The 18,270-nt window shown below is 42.4% G+C and overlaps 1 protein-coding gene across 9 annotated transcripts in view; it reads left to right on the top strand.

Annotated features, from left to right (window-relative positions):
* Positions 1-18,270, top strand: part of STARD13 (StAR related lipid transfer domain containing 13) — a 329,767-nt gene that overhangs the window by 199,478 nt on the left and 112,019 nt on the right. Inside the window, exon 1 of one of the 9 annotated variants that reach the window (XM_048295068.1) lies at positions 4,484-4,657. The exons of 7 other annotated variants lie outside the window; for them this stretch is intronic. In XM_048295068.1, coding sequence (XP_048151025.1) covers positions 4,585-4,657 — 73 coding nt within the window. In that variant the 5' untranslated portion in view covers positions 4,484-4,584. Of the gene's footprint in view, positions 1-4,483; positions 4,658-14,318; positions 14,626-18,270 lie in introns of those variants that run through there. One more of the 9 variants, XM_048295066.1, reaches the window with a different exon arrangement.

Raw genomic sequence — 18,270 nt, 5'->3', positions numbered from 1 at the left:
CCAGCCAGCTGCTGTCGTACTAGATGTGGGTCCTTGAGGCTCGAGGCTCCTCATTTCAGTTACGCTGAGTTAAATCCTTTGCTCCTGGCCCCTGCCCCAGTCATAGGGGGTAGGGTGTCTGTATAGATGTGATGAAGTGAGGATTTTCAGCAAAGGCTGGCACCATTTCCCTTTGTGGAAGTCACTGAGAGAAGGTAACTGTTCAGCTTCAGAACAGCTCACTAAACAAAGTACCAGAAAATTAATTAGACAATATAGGCAGCTGCTAGAGGAGTTGATAGAAAAATGATGGGAGGTGGACTGCTGGGTAATAGTATAACTAGTGACTCAAATCATGTACTCGCAAGTAAAACCAATGTATAGCACACATAATTTCTCTTCAATTGTTAAATATTAATTTGTAGATTTAAAATTTTGTTGAACATCACTGTATTTCTGGTATCATAGGGAGGTAAAAATGACAACTGTTTCCTCTTTTCTGCATAATTTATTACTTCATTTACCATATCATCTCTTACTTTTCTCAGTTGAGAATTTTCAAGCCCCATGACAGCATTGAGCCCACCAGCTTCCTTTGAATAAACTGGGAAATTATACAACCAAAGAGACACAGTCAACTTTCAAACTGTCCGCAATCACCCTTAATGTGCATAACTAAGCATACATACACTGAGCCTCTACATGAATTTCTGCCACATGGTGAGGTGTTTGGAACTTGCCCAGTTTCTTTCCTGGGAAGAAACTTTCACAGCTTCATTATCAGCTAAAGATTTGGATCATTTGTTTTTCTGCCAGTCACATTAAGAAAATAAAGAGCTTCTCTAAAACCAGCAGAAACACTCTGAATTCTGATGTAAGGATGGCTTTTATCATCCTGACTTGACTAACTCCATCAGTCCCGAACATAAAGAAACATTAGCTCCTAGAGAATCAGCCTCATACAGTTCTATATCAGCTTGGCAGATGAGTATTTTGGTAATTACATTTGCACTTTCTGCATATCCCTAGCAGCTCCAAGTGCTTTTGTTTCAGAACAAAACTGATAATTTGATTATGGTCTGAATTCAGCAGAGAACGTAAATGCAGTACAAATTTAAATTATTAAATGTTTGAATCATGTGGACTAGTCAGTTTTGTCATATTTAACTTCTAAATCAACAGTATATTCTTTTAAAATTACTATCTATTAAATCAGTATGGTTGGATTTTTGAGTTCATCAGAAAGAGGAAGGTACCAGAACATCCGTATTTCCAACATATAATAAAAGAGAAGATACTATACCTAATCTGATTCAAATAGAGGACAAATACATTTCAGAATCTAGGTTAGACAAGACACCACCAAATAAAATTGACTCTGAAACATCTGGTTTGTTTTATACAAAACCATAAACATGTGTAATTACTAAATGGCCTAAGCTGTTTCTTTGGAAGGCACCCTAAACAACAAGGACAGCAGGACAAGTGTTTACAAAGCCAAGGCATATACATTAATCGTGGCATGGCAGCATTTTAAAGAAACTATCGAATTCAGAGGGATTATAAAACAGCTGGGATGAATTGTAGGTAGGAACTGTTTTAAATCTCTGGATTCTAGGTCACAACAGAAGCTGTAACACAGGGCACTCACTCGCTCTTGTACTCCTTTGTGTTGGTTTCTCTTAAGGGAGAATCATGACTTGTAGAGGGCTGGAACCATTATCTCTTCTTTTATGGAAAGCATCAGTTGGTGCAATCATTAGGGATCTTGAAGCTGGGAAGGAGTTTATTGCTGTGACAGATCGGGCAACATATGGAAGGAAGTAAGATGTTCTCCAGAGAGAAATTAAGTTTTTGCCAAGGCATTTTACTGAAATTTTGGAAAATAAACAGGTCATTAATTGAGTCCAGATTTAGCTACTGCAAATTGTGCAAAGATGTTGCAAACCAGATGCTTTCCCCTATTTGTTTTTACAACCCTTTCTATTTTTAGATGCCCTTATTTGATGACTTACTTCTTTAAATGAGGGCATTGTTTTACACCGGAAGTCTCATCCCAGTTTTGCCAGTAGATGCCTGACTAAAACATACATGTTCACACAATTGCAGGGGATGAAACACTGAGCAATAACGTAAGTAGGAAATAATCAGTAGGAAGAAGTTAACACTTAATTCTTCCCTGGGGTTCTTAGCACATATGTTTTCAGCCATTCTCTATGCAGACCCTGCTAGTGAAATGGCAGTGGCAAAGAAACCTATCCCAAGGACAGCATTCTTAGACTTGTCTTGCCAATGAGGGTGTGAATACAATCCATGTTGGCATTTCCCCAGCTTCCCAAGTTGTGTGACACAGCCACTGATGTACCTGTCAGCCCTGTGGGAGCATAGCTTCAACTTGAACTCTAGATTAAGGTTGGATCCCAAAATGGGAATGTAGCAGCCAAGTCAACTAAGCTGTACCAACTGACAGAAATACTTGAGAAAAGAAATATTCATTCCTTTTCCACTTTGGTTTCTTTTAGTCTTCAGAATGCAGGCTCTATTTTATGCTCTATCCACACAATCTTGATTCATGTTATAAATAACATACTGAGTGAAAAGCATCTGCCCTGACTTGAAAGCAGTGAGTCTAGTGGGGATGCCTTCGAAAAGGATTGAGCTAGTCACACCAGGTCCTTCACAGTCAAGACAGAAATAGGTACCTCTGAAAGCAAGTCCTGTCATCCTGAAATAGATGTGTGAGACAAGGGGAATGAATTGCCCCACGGTGGTGCTTATTTCTTGCCATAATCCTAGCCAAGTGACAGCACCAAAGACCTGCTTGCAGTGACAGACTGGGAAAAGCCATCTCTTCAGCTGCCACCTAAGTGCCTTTGATATGGAAATCAGTGAGCCACTAGCACTGCAGAAGTTTAACTTCAGAGATTGCTGCTTATAGCATCTCTGGCTTCATTTTAAGGCACCTGCTCATGTAAGCAAAGCAGGAGATGGAGCTGACGAGGCACCTGAGACTTCAATAGCACTTAAACATGCACTTAAAGGTACATGTTCTGACAGTAACCTGCCAGTGTACCTGAACCTTTCTTCATTTCCAGTTTATTCTGGGGAGGCAGATTGTGAATTACACATCTTTAGAAGATATTCTGAATTCACTGTAATAAAAGCTGTGTGATTTTACTTGTGAACCCTGGTAGGCTTAGCTAAGCAACAGGGGCAACAGCCAGAATTCATAATGCATGTTTTAAAGTGCATTTTGAGGTTCACTTTTCAAACGACTAGGCAGTTATTCAGTGTGTGAATATTTATTTTACTGTGTCCTTAGTCAGTGCAAAAGTCCATCAGGCTCAGGTATCCTGTTTTTCACAGCAGCTGCTAGTGAATGCCTAGGAAAGGATATAAGAACATGACAAGTTTATGGTATGACCTCTTAGCTTCCAGGTTTCAGTAAATAGTTCTTTGCTGATGTTGTTAACAGGGCTGCCAATTAGGAGCAAAGTAAATGGGAGGTTTATGATGTGACTGTGCACTTCCTAGCTGAGCTACACCTAAGCTTGTGAGACACACAGACTGTTTCCCGTTTGAAATGTTCCACAGACGTGTAATCCCTCACATCACAATTGCTATTTTTAAAAAGTTATTTTCATGTCATTTCCAGGTGTCATGGTCAGAGTTGCCTCCCTGTCACTAGTCTGAGCAAAGTGAAGTGCCACTAATCCGAGCAAAGTGGGAACAAAGTTTATTTTTAAAGCAATACAGGCTTGCTAATGGTTTGAAAACAAAACATTCCGAACTCCATCTGGTTTGAATTTATCATCTAACCTATTATGTTTGGTAACATATTAGGAACCAGTGAGTATGTTATTTGTCATAAGCTCCCCAGGACGTAAAAGGTGAAAAAATAAGGACTGAAATACATTAATCTTTGCTTCATTCTTTTGCAATCCAAGAAGAGAGTATATACAAAGTACTTTAAAGCCAATTCCCCTCTCAGCTATGTACGTGCAAATCCTGAGCACTTACAGGGTATCCAATGAATTCTGGCTTGGAGTAAAAGATGTCTACAGCAGCACAGTGTGGAAACTTCTTTCAGGACCCAGTTTTGCCTTAATTTCATGTCCTTATAGCTAAGAACAGCACTTGAATGTCAAAATATGATTGAACAAGAGGCAAAAAAAATTGGCAAACAGGACCAGCCTTCTTCACAGGTCAGGTGCAATTTCAGTTTAGCAATATTTTGTTGCCCAACTTGAGATACTTCAAAGAGGTCTTGTGTCCAGACTGAGGAAACCAACCTTCCCAGAAAGTCAGAGCTTTTCAAGTGTCATGGAAAATAGACCCAAGATGAGTAGTTCCTTTTGAAGGTTTTGGCCAAGGAATTTTTCCAGTAAAACTACATTCCATAAACATGGAGCAACACCTTAAGTAGAAAACAACAAATGAGGAACACCGTGAGGTTGATTTGAAACAGAGCTGTATATTCAGACAGTGAGACAGGGAGAAAGCCTGTGAGAAGGATGTGACAGGATGCCAGGATAAACATGAGGGCAGACGGCAATATTTTCATCACTCTGTAATTGAGAGAGTAAAAAGAAATTCATAGCTGGAATGGAACTTATCAACCAACTCTCTTGGTGTGCCTATTTCGAGCAGAGGGGGAATCAACAGAGGAAGAGTCTTGGTAAGTCGCTGCTGGAGGAGGGTGTGCAAGGGAGTGTGTGAGCTAGAGAGCAGAGAAGGAAAGTACACCTGTACTGGGGACTGGAGGAGAGGAAAGGAATGTCTGCTGGAAAATAATTCACCTTTCCTGCATGGCTGCAGGTTCTAGGCTTTCTCCGGCCCTTCCTACACACTGGAAACATTCTCCAAAGGCACGCTATGGGGAAGGAGAGCAGCAGGCTGCCTGCCCTTTTTCAGAAGGAGCAGCGTGGTGGCTGAAAAGGGAGCTATGGGAAGCCCTTTCCTCTCTGTTGCTCCTGCTATCTGGGGGGTTTCCACTCTGTAAAAAAAAAACCAAATCACCTGCAGCTTTATCTAGTGAGACACATCAGCTCTGTGGTATGTATTTAGCACAGTGCAAAATCTGAGTGAAAAGAAGTATGCAAGAAATACGGAGTCTAAAAATGAAATGCTTAAATTTTGCATAGAGCAGTTGGTTGCTAGAAGACAGAAAATCCAGTCCAGGGACTTGTCCAGTTCATCAATATCTGTATTGTAAACTCACATTGCTGGTTTATTGTGGAAGTTCTGCCAGGGATTATTGTGGGGGTTGGTTTGGGCTTTTATTTTTTAATTTTAAAAAATTATATATGTGTAACTTATACTCCTAAATTTTGTGATAGGAAGAAAGAAATAATTTGGGATTAAAAGCTATAGGCATCATGCATTCTGCTCCAGACATACATGGCAACTAATGTACTATACAGAACACTTGATGTGGATTATGCTAAATTCTATCTTTGGATGAAGAATGAGTGATTCATGCATGTCTCATATTCCCCCAGCTTCTTTATTTGTGAGGTTGCTACTCAGACACCAGCATGGCTGATATTATGCAGACATGTAAGTGTGCATCGAGATGTGAGTAGTGAGCTGGTGGCTCAGCCTTAGAGCCGGTACAGTGACCAGATTCACTGCTCATCCACACTGTTTGCTGTACTGGGCCTTTGTTCTGGTTCTGGTGACCTGGGGAAGGGAAGAAAATGTCGTGTGCACCCTGTTCTGCAGGGCATGGGCAGGCAAATACCTGGACACCATGGGGATGGACCTCAGCCCTGTGCTGTGTTCAGTGCTCCACTCACCCTTGCAGCAACAGCACAGAACTGCCACGTGTCAGGCCATATGTCCCTGCACTGCACCACAGACACTGGCTGCCACAAGGCTTCAGTTTGCTTCCTTAAGGAGATGGGAGAGAAGGAGGCAGAAGAGGTCACCAGCCTCTGCAGAGGACATCCCTCTCCAGGAACAGCTGCCACCCCACCATAACCTAAACTTCCCCCATGCATCAGTCAAAGCTGCAGCTTTCCTGGGTCTCCAGAAAGAGTAACCAGCAAAGGGATGGCTTTGCTGCACCTAGTGGCTGTCCTGGTGGTGATGGCTCGGGGACTGTAGAATAAAAGAAGAGAAATTCCAACTGTCAGTGAACAAAATGCTTTATATGCATCCTACAGAGTACCTCACTGCATGCTAGGCTGCAGTCCAGCCCTGGAGTCCAGACTCAGCTTATTGGTTAGTGCACGTTGCTCTGCACAGCCACATGTACAACCCTTCATCCTTGTTACGCAGAATTTATAAGATCCAATAGCATGCATTTAATAACACATTGGGAAATCTCTGGCATTCTGCAAGTTTAGGCAATAAGTGTCTCATCTGAAGGAATGCACTACAGGTGTAGGACCATTTTAAAGGGTATTTATTTTCTCCTTAGTTCATGCAGGTACAGTAGATTTTAGCCTGCCTCTAGTGGACTGATTCTGCTTGTAAGGAAAATTAATCTTCCTACAAAATTGCATTTCCTTTTTTTTACATATAGGTATGAAAATAGTTAAGAAAGGCAAAGATTACTGTTATCAGTCAGGAAACTGGTGTACAAAGACAGGTTATACAACTTCCCTGAAATCTTCCAGCAAGTCACTGCCAGCTAGTCCTGTGCCCTAGCCATAGTGTCTGTCTGCCTCACCGGGCCAGAGACTGAAATCATGCAACAAGTATTCATTGATTTCAAGGAGCCTGGAGAATTTCATGTTCCCATGCACCAGTCCCCTGCTGCTGTGTTTGAAATAGTGTTGCCAAGAACTATTCTGTTCTGCCTTGTTGCTTTTTAAAAATTTTCACGAAATCTGACTTCGGCATTGCTTCTCTAGCACAGAGAGAGAAAAAAAACTTCTGTCAAAACCAAATCAAAACCTGAATATTTCCTCTCTTGCCCATTTCATCATGGTGGTACTGGAGTCCTGTTGAAAAGAAAGTAAATAGCAGAGCCCTCACCTGAAGTCTGCAAAGGCATGAACCTTCAGCTAAGATTGGAATGTTTGTCTGTGGCTGAGTGACACCAGCAGTAGGGCTGTGTGCGGATTTACAGTGTATTTGGATAACTATAAGAAACTAAGTTTATCTAAACACTTTCTTATGTTATCAGTGTGTTATCCAAACACTTTGTTAGTGAGACTGTGAGATTAGGATATGTGTAAGCCCACCACTACTTTAATACATTTACAGAGTTCCCAGCTTTAGGAACCTGGGTATAGATTCAGCAAATGGAGTTGCTCCAAGGGTATGGAAACCACTTTTAGCTCATTTCTGTCATAATACTCTCCAAATACTTTAGCAGAGGAGGTCTGCCACCTGAAATGTCTTCCTCTGTTTTAAGCTCTATTTATTACCCAACTGTTGGGTTTTTTCCTTAATTTACTGTTGAGAACCACTGTCTTTAGGGACTTTACACAGTGTGGGATGCTGGCTATTCCTGGCTTGTGAAGAGTTCAGCTAAGGCCAGTGGAGTGTCTATTCATATGCTGGTGTGGTTTGACTGAGAAAAAATGTTTAAAGACTGAACAGGAGTGAGACCATAATGCCTAAATTAGCAGTCAGGCACTGGATGAAACAACTGACCCCTTCCAATGATTTTACTAACCATCCAGGAGCTCCTGGTGCCTTCTAAGCCCCTGGGAGAGCAGAAGGAACAGAGAGGTCACATCTTCTGAGCCCGACATTGTGGCCAACAGACCAGCAGCTTACACTTCACTAGCAAATGTGACAGGAGGGCACGGAGAGGCCGTGCCCAGGGAAATACTGTCATTCTGCAGGCTCCAGCCACAGACCACAGGAGCAGTTATTTTGATGCATTTATGCACTAGCAGCGCTGTTAGGGTCCCACATTTACATAGGCCATGGGATGGGTACAGTCTGGTTAACTCAGGTAAGAGTACAGACTGGCCACTCCCACTCAGAACAGCCCCAGTGGGGTAGCCACTCCAGGTCAGACCAACCCAGTATCATGTGTCAGCCAGTGGGCAGATGCAGCTTTTTTGGGGAAAAATATAATACTGGGATAGGCATATAGTGATTGTGTATGTGTTGTGTATCTTACCTGCATTCACGTGGCTCGAGGTCCTGGGCCATCACCTGGAATTTTGTGCTTAATGGCCCTTGCTGAATTTTTCTTCCAGGGATTTAATCCTCTTTTGAACTCTGCTAACTTCTGGCAACCACAGTATCCTCTAACAATGACTTCCAGGGGTCAGCTATGGATATATGAAGAACTATTTATGTTCATTCATTTTGAACCTACCCCTACTTACTGTTCCCAACTTTATCCACTGCAAGTAAAGACCTCATAATTACCAAATGATGGGTAGACCTTTGTAATAGCACAAGCATGTTTGCTGGTTTGCACTCAATTACTTTTCCAAAAAGTTTTAAAATCCTCTTTGTTTTTTTTTGTTCTTACTCAGCGCTTGTACGGGATTTTCATAAACCTGTCCAAGATCTGTTTCCTCTGTGATAACAGTTCCACTAAATCTCATCACTGTGCGCTGGATATCTTTAGGATGTTTTTTATCCCATACATTTATCCACCCTCAAAAGCTACAGTTTTAAGGCCTTCTCAATCAATATTGTAGGAACCTTCAGTGTTTACAACCAATTTCTGTTTTGACTGACAGACTATCATCACTATATTTTGCCAACTCATTACTCAGTCCCGTTAAAAAAATCATGTATGGATAGTGGAGAAAACAGGTTCCAGCACTAATGTCTGTGTGAGTCCTCTGGAAACCCAATCCCATTGTGAACATAGATTATTTATTACTATTTTTGTTTCCTGTCTTTAAGCTGCCATTAAACCACAAGCGGATTTTTCCTTTTTATCTATGATAGCTGAGGTTCTTTATGATTGCTTGGTAGAGGATTTTGGAGGAGCCTTTTTCAAATCAGATACTATTCATTTTGCTTATTTAACATCCCATAGCTCCTCCACAGGAGAACTGATGAGATGAATCACACTTTCTTGCCATGACCCTCATCCTCCTGGCTTTTTGTATATGTCCTTATTTCTGTAAGTTTGTCTGGGTGGCTGGTGGGTGAGTCACCTCCCTGCCATCCTTTTGTTCCCTAAAACATACTACTGTTGGACTCCTGCACATAAATTTCTAATCCTCTGCTTCTGTGCTGTGGCTAGGCCTCTGATGTTCTTGTAATCAGGAAGTATTTTATGTAGCAGTACTGTCCATTGATTAAGTGGGTCTTAAAATGCAAATGGATAGTCCTCTGATGCTGGAACAGGGACACTGGAACAGAAGAAAAGGGCATAATGTGCTATTCAGAAGCCTCATCTCCTGGTTTGAAGTTTATCTTCAAGGGTGTGTGTAAGTCTGTCTCTCATGCATAAGAAGCCCTGCATAGCAGTGTTCACTTTTAAAACTCACTATCAGACAGTTGACACAGCAGCTGACTTTCCTCCAGAACACATCAGTATCGGGCTCTCCAGTGGAACAATCCTCTGTTGTAATTCCGTGCAGCTATTAGCCGTCTCCATCTCACTTCCTGGCGATGCAGAAATCTCACATAAACTATTTTCCTTTTGCTCCAGTCTGATTCCTGGCAGCCCAGATGAGCTGCAGAGCCTCGACGCCCCAGCACGGCCTCAGGGAGAAAATCAAAGTGCCATTGAGCCAGAGGGAAGCATTTCTGGCTGCTCTAGAGTCCCTGCTGTTTCATGCCCTGTATGAAAGAGTTTGCAGCCTGTAGTAATCCCAGCAAACAACTCTCAAACAAATGTCTGTGTTCAAACATAAAACGCTTTTCCTAAACAGCAGGCAATGAACTTCTGCTTTTAAAAGTCCTGGCCCCAGAGATAGGATTCAAAACATGTGAAGTAAGTGCCAGCTTCATCTTAAACACAGCTTTGGGGTCCCTGCATGTGCATTTTTTCTCTTCCCGAATTTGAGAAAAGAGAAATTGCCTGTACTTAGCACATGACCTGCTGTGCAGGCATCTGTAAAGGCAGGTACAGGCAAGAAATAGAAGATGTGTGGATAGGATAGGGATATGTGGATAGGACATCAATATCCAGGATATACTGCATATATAAGGTATTGGAGTTAGGCCATAATCCAGCAAACTGAACTATTCTTCTACCTCCAGAATTATAGAAGAGAGTCCAGAGATCAGCAAGTTGAAAGCAGATACCTGATTTTTTTTCTTCTGTGACTTGAAAACAGGAGTTTCCTGCTTCTTCTAACTACATGTCACTAATGTTAATAACAAATGTGCTCCTCTAGTGGATAGGAAGCTGTTTTGTTCTCATAGAACCAGTGCTTACTAATGAAGAGAGGCTGTCAAGTTGCCATTAAATTTTAGATGTGAAATAACGAGATAAGTGCAACTAACAATAAAAGGGAAATGGGTCACTTCAGGAAGATCAAGTGGCTGATTTCTGTGTGAGAACAGCAGGTTCAATCCAAGCCTGAAGAACTCCGTGCCAGGTACAACGTCACGGACCTATCTCACAGTTCACTGGGATGCATGCATTCTAAGCTGTAAATCAACAGTCCTCATATATATATATATATATATATATATATATATATATATATATATACACACATAGGAATACAAGTGGGAAAGTGCTATTCATCTCAATTTATCCTCAACTACCCCACTGTAGTGTTGCCTCATGAGTAATACTCTAAGGCCAAGGTGGTGTGTAGAAACTCATGCTGTTGTTTTACCCAGAAAAGCCAGTCATAAGAAGATAGTTTGCTATCAAATGCATTTTAGCATTTCTAGAGCACATTGCATTGTCTTCTCCAGCTGATGTCAGCACCCCACTCACTGTGAAATGGAAGCAGATCTCAAGTACTGCCTGAGATACTACAGTATCTACAGGCTGCCCTGGGGTAATTTTTCCTTCCAATAGTTTACTCTTTCTTTCTCACACCAAATGACATTTCAGGGAGAAAAGGTAGCAGAGGGACATAAAAAGCAATTAACAGAAATGAAGTGTTGCAGTTCTGCCTGTGAATTCACACAGAGAAGAGGATGACTCCTTGAGCTGACTTTGCCAGTTACACTGTGTCTATGCAGTTGTCAGAAGTGCTGTGCTGTATGAATGTCTTTAACTAAAGATTCCTGATATCCCAGAGTATTTTGGTATCCATCAAGTCGCTGATTGTCATGTTAGATGTGACATGTAGTTATTACACTATAGAAATCAGCATGGATATTTCTGATTCAGGTTTTTAAAAAAACACTAATTCCAGACATGGTTTTATGAAGGAATCTCCTTTCCTGCAGGGATCAGTCACAACATGGGAACATGGGGTCAGGTTTTTGTTTCATGGGACTGTGCTTTTGTCAAGACTGGCAGCAATTTCAGGGGTGTGCTGGAGCTCCCCCACAGCCCTTGTAAAATCCATGAGGAAGCTTTTATTTTGAAGTGCTTTTATGAGATGTGTTAGCATGAAGTTCAGTGTTGCTCTATTAACTATTCCAGAAACAGTCTGCAGACTGAGACTGAAATATTAATTAGTGCTATTATATAACAACTTAGACTTCTGTAGTACTTCTTGTCTGAGAGGTTGATGGCCAAAGGGGTTTCCTCATCTGAGTGACACATTTTTGAAAATAAACAGTGAGTGTCAAGGTAGTCACCAAACAAGGATACAGTCATTTTAAAAGTATGCAATGAGGGTTAGTTCTTTCCTTCGCCATGCACAACTTCAAGCACAGGAGCTTTCAAACGCACCACAAGACCAGCTAACTCTTGTTGTTTCTTGTTTTATTTGACTACTATGCAAGTACTGGACTGAAGCCAAAGAATTCAGCCTCGGCACAGGCAGCACTCATCAGCACCAAGCCTGGGGCAACCCTCCAGCTCTAAAGTTGTGTTTGGACCCTCGTGTCTGGGAGGAAGGGAAAGTCATCACCCTGAAACAGAGGCTTCTTATTCTGTCCTTTGTGACCTCTGAGATGAGCTGCTGGGGATGCTGGCAGGGCAGCTCTGGCCTGCTGCCTTACCCTCTGGTGGAGACATGGGAAGGATGGGCAGCCACAGGGGCACTGAGGCTGTACTCTGCTGTCTGTTACAAGCATATAACTGGGCTTGTTGAGCCCTTAGTGGACTTGTTCACTAGTATATACACCTTACATAGGCTCTTGCCTTGGTTTTTGTTTCTTTGGACTGGCTTTTGAAGCATTTTATTTCTCTTAAACTGCTTCCTACTTCCTAGGAAGAATGCAGAATCCCATTAGCTGAAAAAGTCAATGCATTTTCCAACAGAAAAAGAAATCCTTCTGAATATTTAAACAGAGTGGTATGAAATGCTTTACATTAGCACTAGAATTTTATAAATAGAATTAGGTCAAAGAACTGTAGATTAATCAAATAAGAATTTCCCTGCGCAGAGGTAATGTCTCTTTGGATAAACACTATGCCTGTCATTGACATTTGGGGGTCTCTGGGATATTTATTCCTGAAAAGACAGCAGCAGAGTGACTGATACACTGGCTAGGCAAGCTGGGGTAGGAATGGGAACCATTCCTCTTCCCTGCTGTTCAGGCTCTCTCTGCTCACACCTGTGAAGCACTCCTGCCTCTTCTCTTTGCACAGCAAGGAAGAGAGGAGATTGGTCAGTCCTTCTGCCTGGCTGCCAGTACCCAGCCCTGTTTGGGATTATAGATTGTAGTGGTGCCATGTCTTTGGTCTTGAGTTTGAAGTCTCTTCTTAGAATCTCAGAGAAGACCATGCAGCCATACCTGGAGCACAAAGCAGCACGTACAGCACTTGCAGGTGCTGTTAATGGTAATAACAGGTAATGGAGGCTTCCAGTCCACAGCATTCATTTTAAATTTCTAGTACCCAAAATTACATTTCTCCATTTTATGGCACTGCACAAGTCCCACATTGATGAGGAATAAAATTCATAAGGTGTAATGAGAACAGATTGCATTGCAGTAAAACCCTGCCCTAAGGGGGCTTGCATGGAGCAAAATTTTAATGAATAGTTGTGAGTAAGAGCTGTCCTACCCCCTCTCACGTTTAGGTGGCTACATCTGCCCTGTCCTTTGTGAAGAGGCGAGTCCCAGGCAGTGCCACCTCATGGCGCTGCCCTGGTCAGCATCTGTGAGGCTGGAAGGGTGAGGAGAGCTCCATTGCACCATGGCATGTCGTGACATATTGTTGGCCTCAAGGCTGGAGAATAGGACACAGACAATAATGTCACTGCAGGTAGATGTCCAGGTGGAGTTTGGGGAGGTCAATATCTCCCATGGGTTGGGATGGGGGTTGAGCCCCTTCTGCCTGGGGCTTGCAGCCACTCCAATACTGCTGTCAGCTGCCAGGCCCCAGCTTGACACTGGTCTTGTGGGAAGGGGCACGGAGGTGGCAGCACCATTTCTGAGCTGTGATTCTTAGAAATCAGTCATTTCCTGTGATTCTTAGAAATCAGCATATACTAGGTGTGTATTAATCCAAAATATTTGTATTTTAAAATGTAATGAAAAATTATTTGACTAGGAGGGCATTTTCAGTATATTTTCACTCAGATTTGCTGATAAAAATGACAGTGTTCTGCTTCCATATAATTAATCAAAGAAAGAGCATCTTTGGCAAACTCAGTGGTTGATGTGTGAGGGCAGAATGAAAACACATGCCTGTTGAAAAAAACCAACAACAAAAAAGAAGACAAGGCAAGGTTATGGCAAGGAACCTGAATAACAGAGAACCTCTCCATCCCTTTTCCCTCTTCCAGGCTGTGACCAGCTCTTGGTAGCATTAATGTTAGGGACTCTTGGGTTTTGTTTACTGCTGAGTGACTGTTGCTAGGTGTTCGGTTTTTTTCATCCCAAGGGCTTAGCTTGTTCCAGTGCTCGTTGTACTGTGCGGATTTGGAGATTCAGACAGCCCTTCCATAAACGGACTTTTTCTTGGCAAACAGGAGTATGATTTTTAGAAAACTAGTGAGGGCATCATCTCCAGAGATGAGTCAACAGCTAGGCAGCGTAGAGCAGAGGAGGAAAAGGTTTTCGGCAGCCCTCATTACCCTAAAACACGCATTCCCAAGCGTCTCCAACTATTTCTTCTTTGCTTTCTGAAGTGGCCCGGTGCAGCCCCTCCGTGCGGGGTGAACTCCGGCCAGCCAGGGGGCTGCCGGGACAGGCTGGGGCTGGGGCAGGCTGTGTGCGCTGCACCGGGACAGGCTGGGGCTGGGGCTGGGGCAGGCTGTGTGCCGGGCTGAGGCAGGCTGGCTGTCCCGCTCCGCCGGCTCACTTCCACAGGCAGCAATGGGAGCGATTGGCCCGCGCGGATCATGTGGGAGAAAGCCGGAATCCCGGGCTATAGTAGCTCTTGGCACTCCTTTTTCGTTTAAAGCGCTCGCTCCTCGCAGCTCCCTGGGGCGTAGAGCCTCCCTGCTTTCCTTGCCCTGGTTCCGATCTGGAGCAGCGCCGCGGGACGGCCGGGGCGAGCCGAGGGCAGCGGGATGTTGAAGCAGGTGCCCCGGGCCGCGGGCACCGCCTGTTTCTACCTGAACGCGGTGTCTCCCGAGGGCCAGGAGCTCTTCTGGCGCTGCGATCCGCCCTCCCGGCGCCCTCCCTACAGGACCAGCAGGATTCTCGCCCGTCACCAGCTGGTGACGAAAATTCAGCAAGGTGAGTTGCTGGCAGGAGCGCTCCGCAGCCCGGCGCTGGCGCACGGTCTGCAGGTCTGCTCTTTCGTAAGAGAACAGGTTTTAATGCCTCATGTTTCAGGCTCGTTTCCTGTCGCTATTCCAAACTAACCTGGCTAGAGACGGTGTTATAAACGACGGGGTTTGAAATAGCCATTCATACCTCTCTGTTTCCACACATGCATACATACACCGAAAACCAGGGGACAGACACTAGTGCATGATTAGCTATTTAACTAAATTGCCTTTTAATCATAAACTACTGTGGTATCTTAGGTGCTGAACTTCGTCTTGTCTGACTGTCTGAGCAGTTACTGGCACCAGTTCATCTGCTCTGATTGCTACAGGTCAAACCTGCCCATGGTAACCCACAAAAGGAGAATAGATGGTCACCCAATTAAAAAAGAAGCAGAAGTCTGGTGGGACTGGAAGAAGGCAACTGGGATGACATCTTTTGAAAACAAGTGTGTGTAACTGTCAGACGATTAGAAAACTTGTCATATCTCCTTAAAAATAATTGCTGACTTGGCTTTCTGCAGCTGCTTAAGCAGTTATCTAAGCAGTCATTACAAATATATTGATTTGTTCATTTCTGAGTGTCTGTCTATGGCACTAAAGCTAAATGCAAATTGGCCTCAGAACAAATCCTTTGGCCTGTGCATGCAATTTAAAATCATCTTCAGAATGGCTAATGCAAAGATAAAAACCCTAACCAACTGTACCGATTTTTCCTGATTAAAAAGAAAATCAATACATAGTTTTGTATTGATCATAGTTTTGTACGGAGTCCTGTTTTCAAGAACACCAGTTTCCAAAGTGGATGTGGTCTGACATGCAGAAAATGTCATGTTGGAAAAAAAAAAAAATTCCTGATGATAACAGTCACTTGCTGGACGGGTTACAAAAAGGTATTTGACTCTGCTAACTAGGGGCAGGCATAGAGATAACATTATTTACGGTCATATCTGGCAAATATCACAGAAATTGGTGTGAGGTTTTGACCAGCAGCAGTTAAATGGAGTGGCTATTTCTGTGTGTTGCTTTCCAGTAAGATTCTCTGTATCTGCGGCTGTCAAACTCTGGCAGAAGTACAGAATATAGTGATGAAATTTTATTGCATTTATAAAGAAAACAATGTGTAATTCTTTGGCCAGGTTTAAAAAGATGAAAAAGATAGTTTCTGTGGCAATTAGGAAAATGTGGTTGTTTGCAAGGCAGTCTCAGGAACTGGTCATGTTTGAAGGATACTGGTCCTCACTGCAGCTCTGATTTCAGGAAGGATATTATGTCACTCTGTGTACCCAGTGTATGGCCTCGATTGAATGGAAAGAAAGAGTAATTTATTTCTCTACAAGTTTATTTGAAAATGTTTTGGGTGCAGTGCTAGTACCAACTTAGTGTTCAAACAGCATTAACTGAGGATATGGTGGATTAACACACCTCTTCTACCTGCCATGGTGCAGTTTAACATTCCCTCTTGTAACCTGTAATCTGTCTGGGACAGCCAGGGCTGCCAAAGCCAGTCAGTGGTGCTGAGACTTTGGAGAAGCTGCATGGTGAGGAGTTTCAAAGTTGTAACTTTCCTTACTGCAGCTTGTTGCATGGATGGTCAGTCTGTGGTGAATGACCTCTGCTCCTCTTTCACAGCTTTCCAACCTGTTCTGCACAGAGCTGTGGAAATTATATTTTTATAGTACCTTGATCATGCGATGTATGTTACCGCTCAGTATATGAAATATTTATGTGTTTTGGGTCACTGAGAATACATCGTTGCTTCCTTCATTTCTTTTACTGATGTATTCTGGGGACACTGTTGGTCAAGTGTCAGTTCATTAGCAATAGGGAAATTACGTATGCAGATAGATGCTGATGGCTGTCTGTGAGTCCATAATAGGCAGACACACATCTAGTGCAAAACCAAGGCACACATTTTTTCTACAGTGCCCCAAGTAATGACTAATAATTTTGATACAAATAGTTGTGTTAGCATTACCAAAAATCTAAGCCTAGCTAATATGACTCAATTTGAAACCTCCAGTTTGCACTCTGGATGAAAAACCTAGATCCATCAATCCCTCACAAGACTTTCACTAAGTTTTGCTGGGTCAGCATGTCACCCTCTCTGCTTGCTTTGTTCAAACTGTAAGCAGTGTGAGGGTACTGGCTCAGTCCCCACCCCTGTCCCAGAGGGTACTGGAAGAGTAGTGTAATATGGGTGTAGTTACCAGTCTGTGCTTTTAGAGCTGAATGAGTTTTACTCCATTAACAAATGGGATTCATAACTAGCAGAGTGCCACAGACAAGCTTGTCAATAATATATTGAAAAGTAGATCAGGAGATGCAAGATGAGAACCAAAACTTGCTTTCAGTCATCCAGTTGAGTAAAGCATGTAAATCATTATTTAGTTGCTTGAATTTGTGTATCTTTGAGTCAATGCATTTTAAGGCCATTAAGACAAAGTATTTGAGCATAGCTACCCCAATTCTTGTGTTAGCACCTCTCCGGTCTAATAATTTGAATTGTAGCATATGTTTAGAAAAAGATCCAGCCTGCATTTTAAGATTGCTGGGATGGTGAATCCTGCCTGGTTAATTGCTTTGCTGAAAACAGATCTGCCACATGTTTAAGTGCTAAGTTGCCTTAGGGCCTGTTTGAATACCTGCTCTCTACTTCTTACCCAGTTATTTTTCACTTGCTGGTTTTCAGACTGGAGGCACCTACAGTAGGATTGTTATATCAGGGAAATTTTTTCCTTAGTGGAAGGAATATTTTACAAAATCACAACATAACCCATTTACAATGTATAAAGCAGTCAAAGCTTCAATTCCTGGTCAGTAATGCAGTGTGATACAAATTGTTGCATATACTGCTATCTTTTCAGTCATTAGCTGCATGTACTGTTCTAAACTATGCTAATTTATCATATCACATACAGCTTTTCTTCCTTCTTAAAAAACACATTTGCTGAAGACTATTTCCTTTGTATTTTCCTTTGGTGTTAGTTAAAAATAAACTAAATGAGTCATTAGAGGAATTATGCTATTTAATCATTTCTAAAAAGAAAATTACCACAAGGGAAATGACAGGAACCAGACTGTTATTTCAATCAGATCATACTTCGAAAGTCCTAAATATTTGGTTTATGTACACCACCAACTCCTTGAGGCAGAATTATGAAGTGGCCTGTGAATGTGAGTAGTAATTATCTGTTTGATACTAAACAGGTATTTTCAAGATGTGATCTTTTTGATGATTCCCTTTCCCCCAGAAGCCCGTTAGTTTCCACACTGAAGGGGACACATGCCTCGGCATAAAGGAACTGGGTGTAGCATGCTTGGTCTGAGGTATTTATTCAAACTCTGTATGCAGTAACTGTATGAGAATTCATTAAAGATTACTCATGTTTTCTGTAAATAAATAAGGTGGTGACTTTCAAGAATTTATATTACATGAGTCACAAAGTTGTTATTTCTTTCACAGTACATGGCAGAACAGAAAATATAAAAAGTAGCTGTAGGTAAAAAGTAATGAGGAATTGAGGCTGTACCCTGAAAATGTTAAATTGAAATCTTTGCCTGTGCAGTACAGGTAGAGTGTAAGTCAAGGTGAATGAAGCCATGTCTGCCC

The sequence above is a fragment of the Corvus hawaiiensis genome, chromosome 2, assembly GCF_020740725.1.
Source record: "Corvus hawaiiensis isolate bCorHaw1 chromosome 2, bCorHaw1.pri.cur, whole genome shotgun sequence".
Classification (NCBI taxonomy): domain Eukaryota; kingdom Metazoa; phylum Chordata; class Aves; order Passeriformes; family Corvidae; genus Corvus; species Corvus hawaiiensis.
This window is presented reverse-complemented; position numbering and strand designations above follow the sequence as displayed.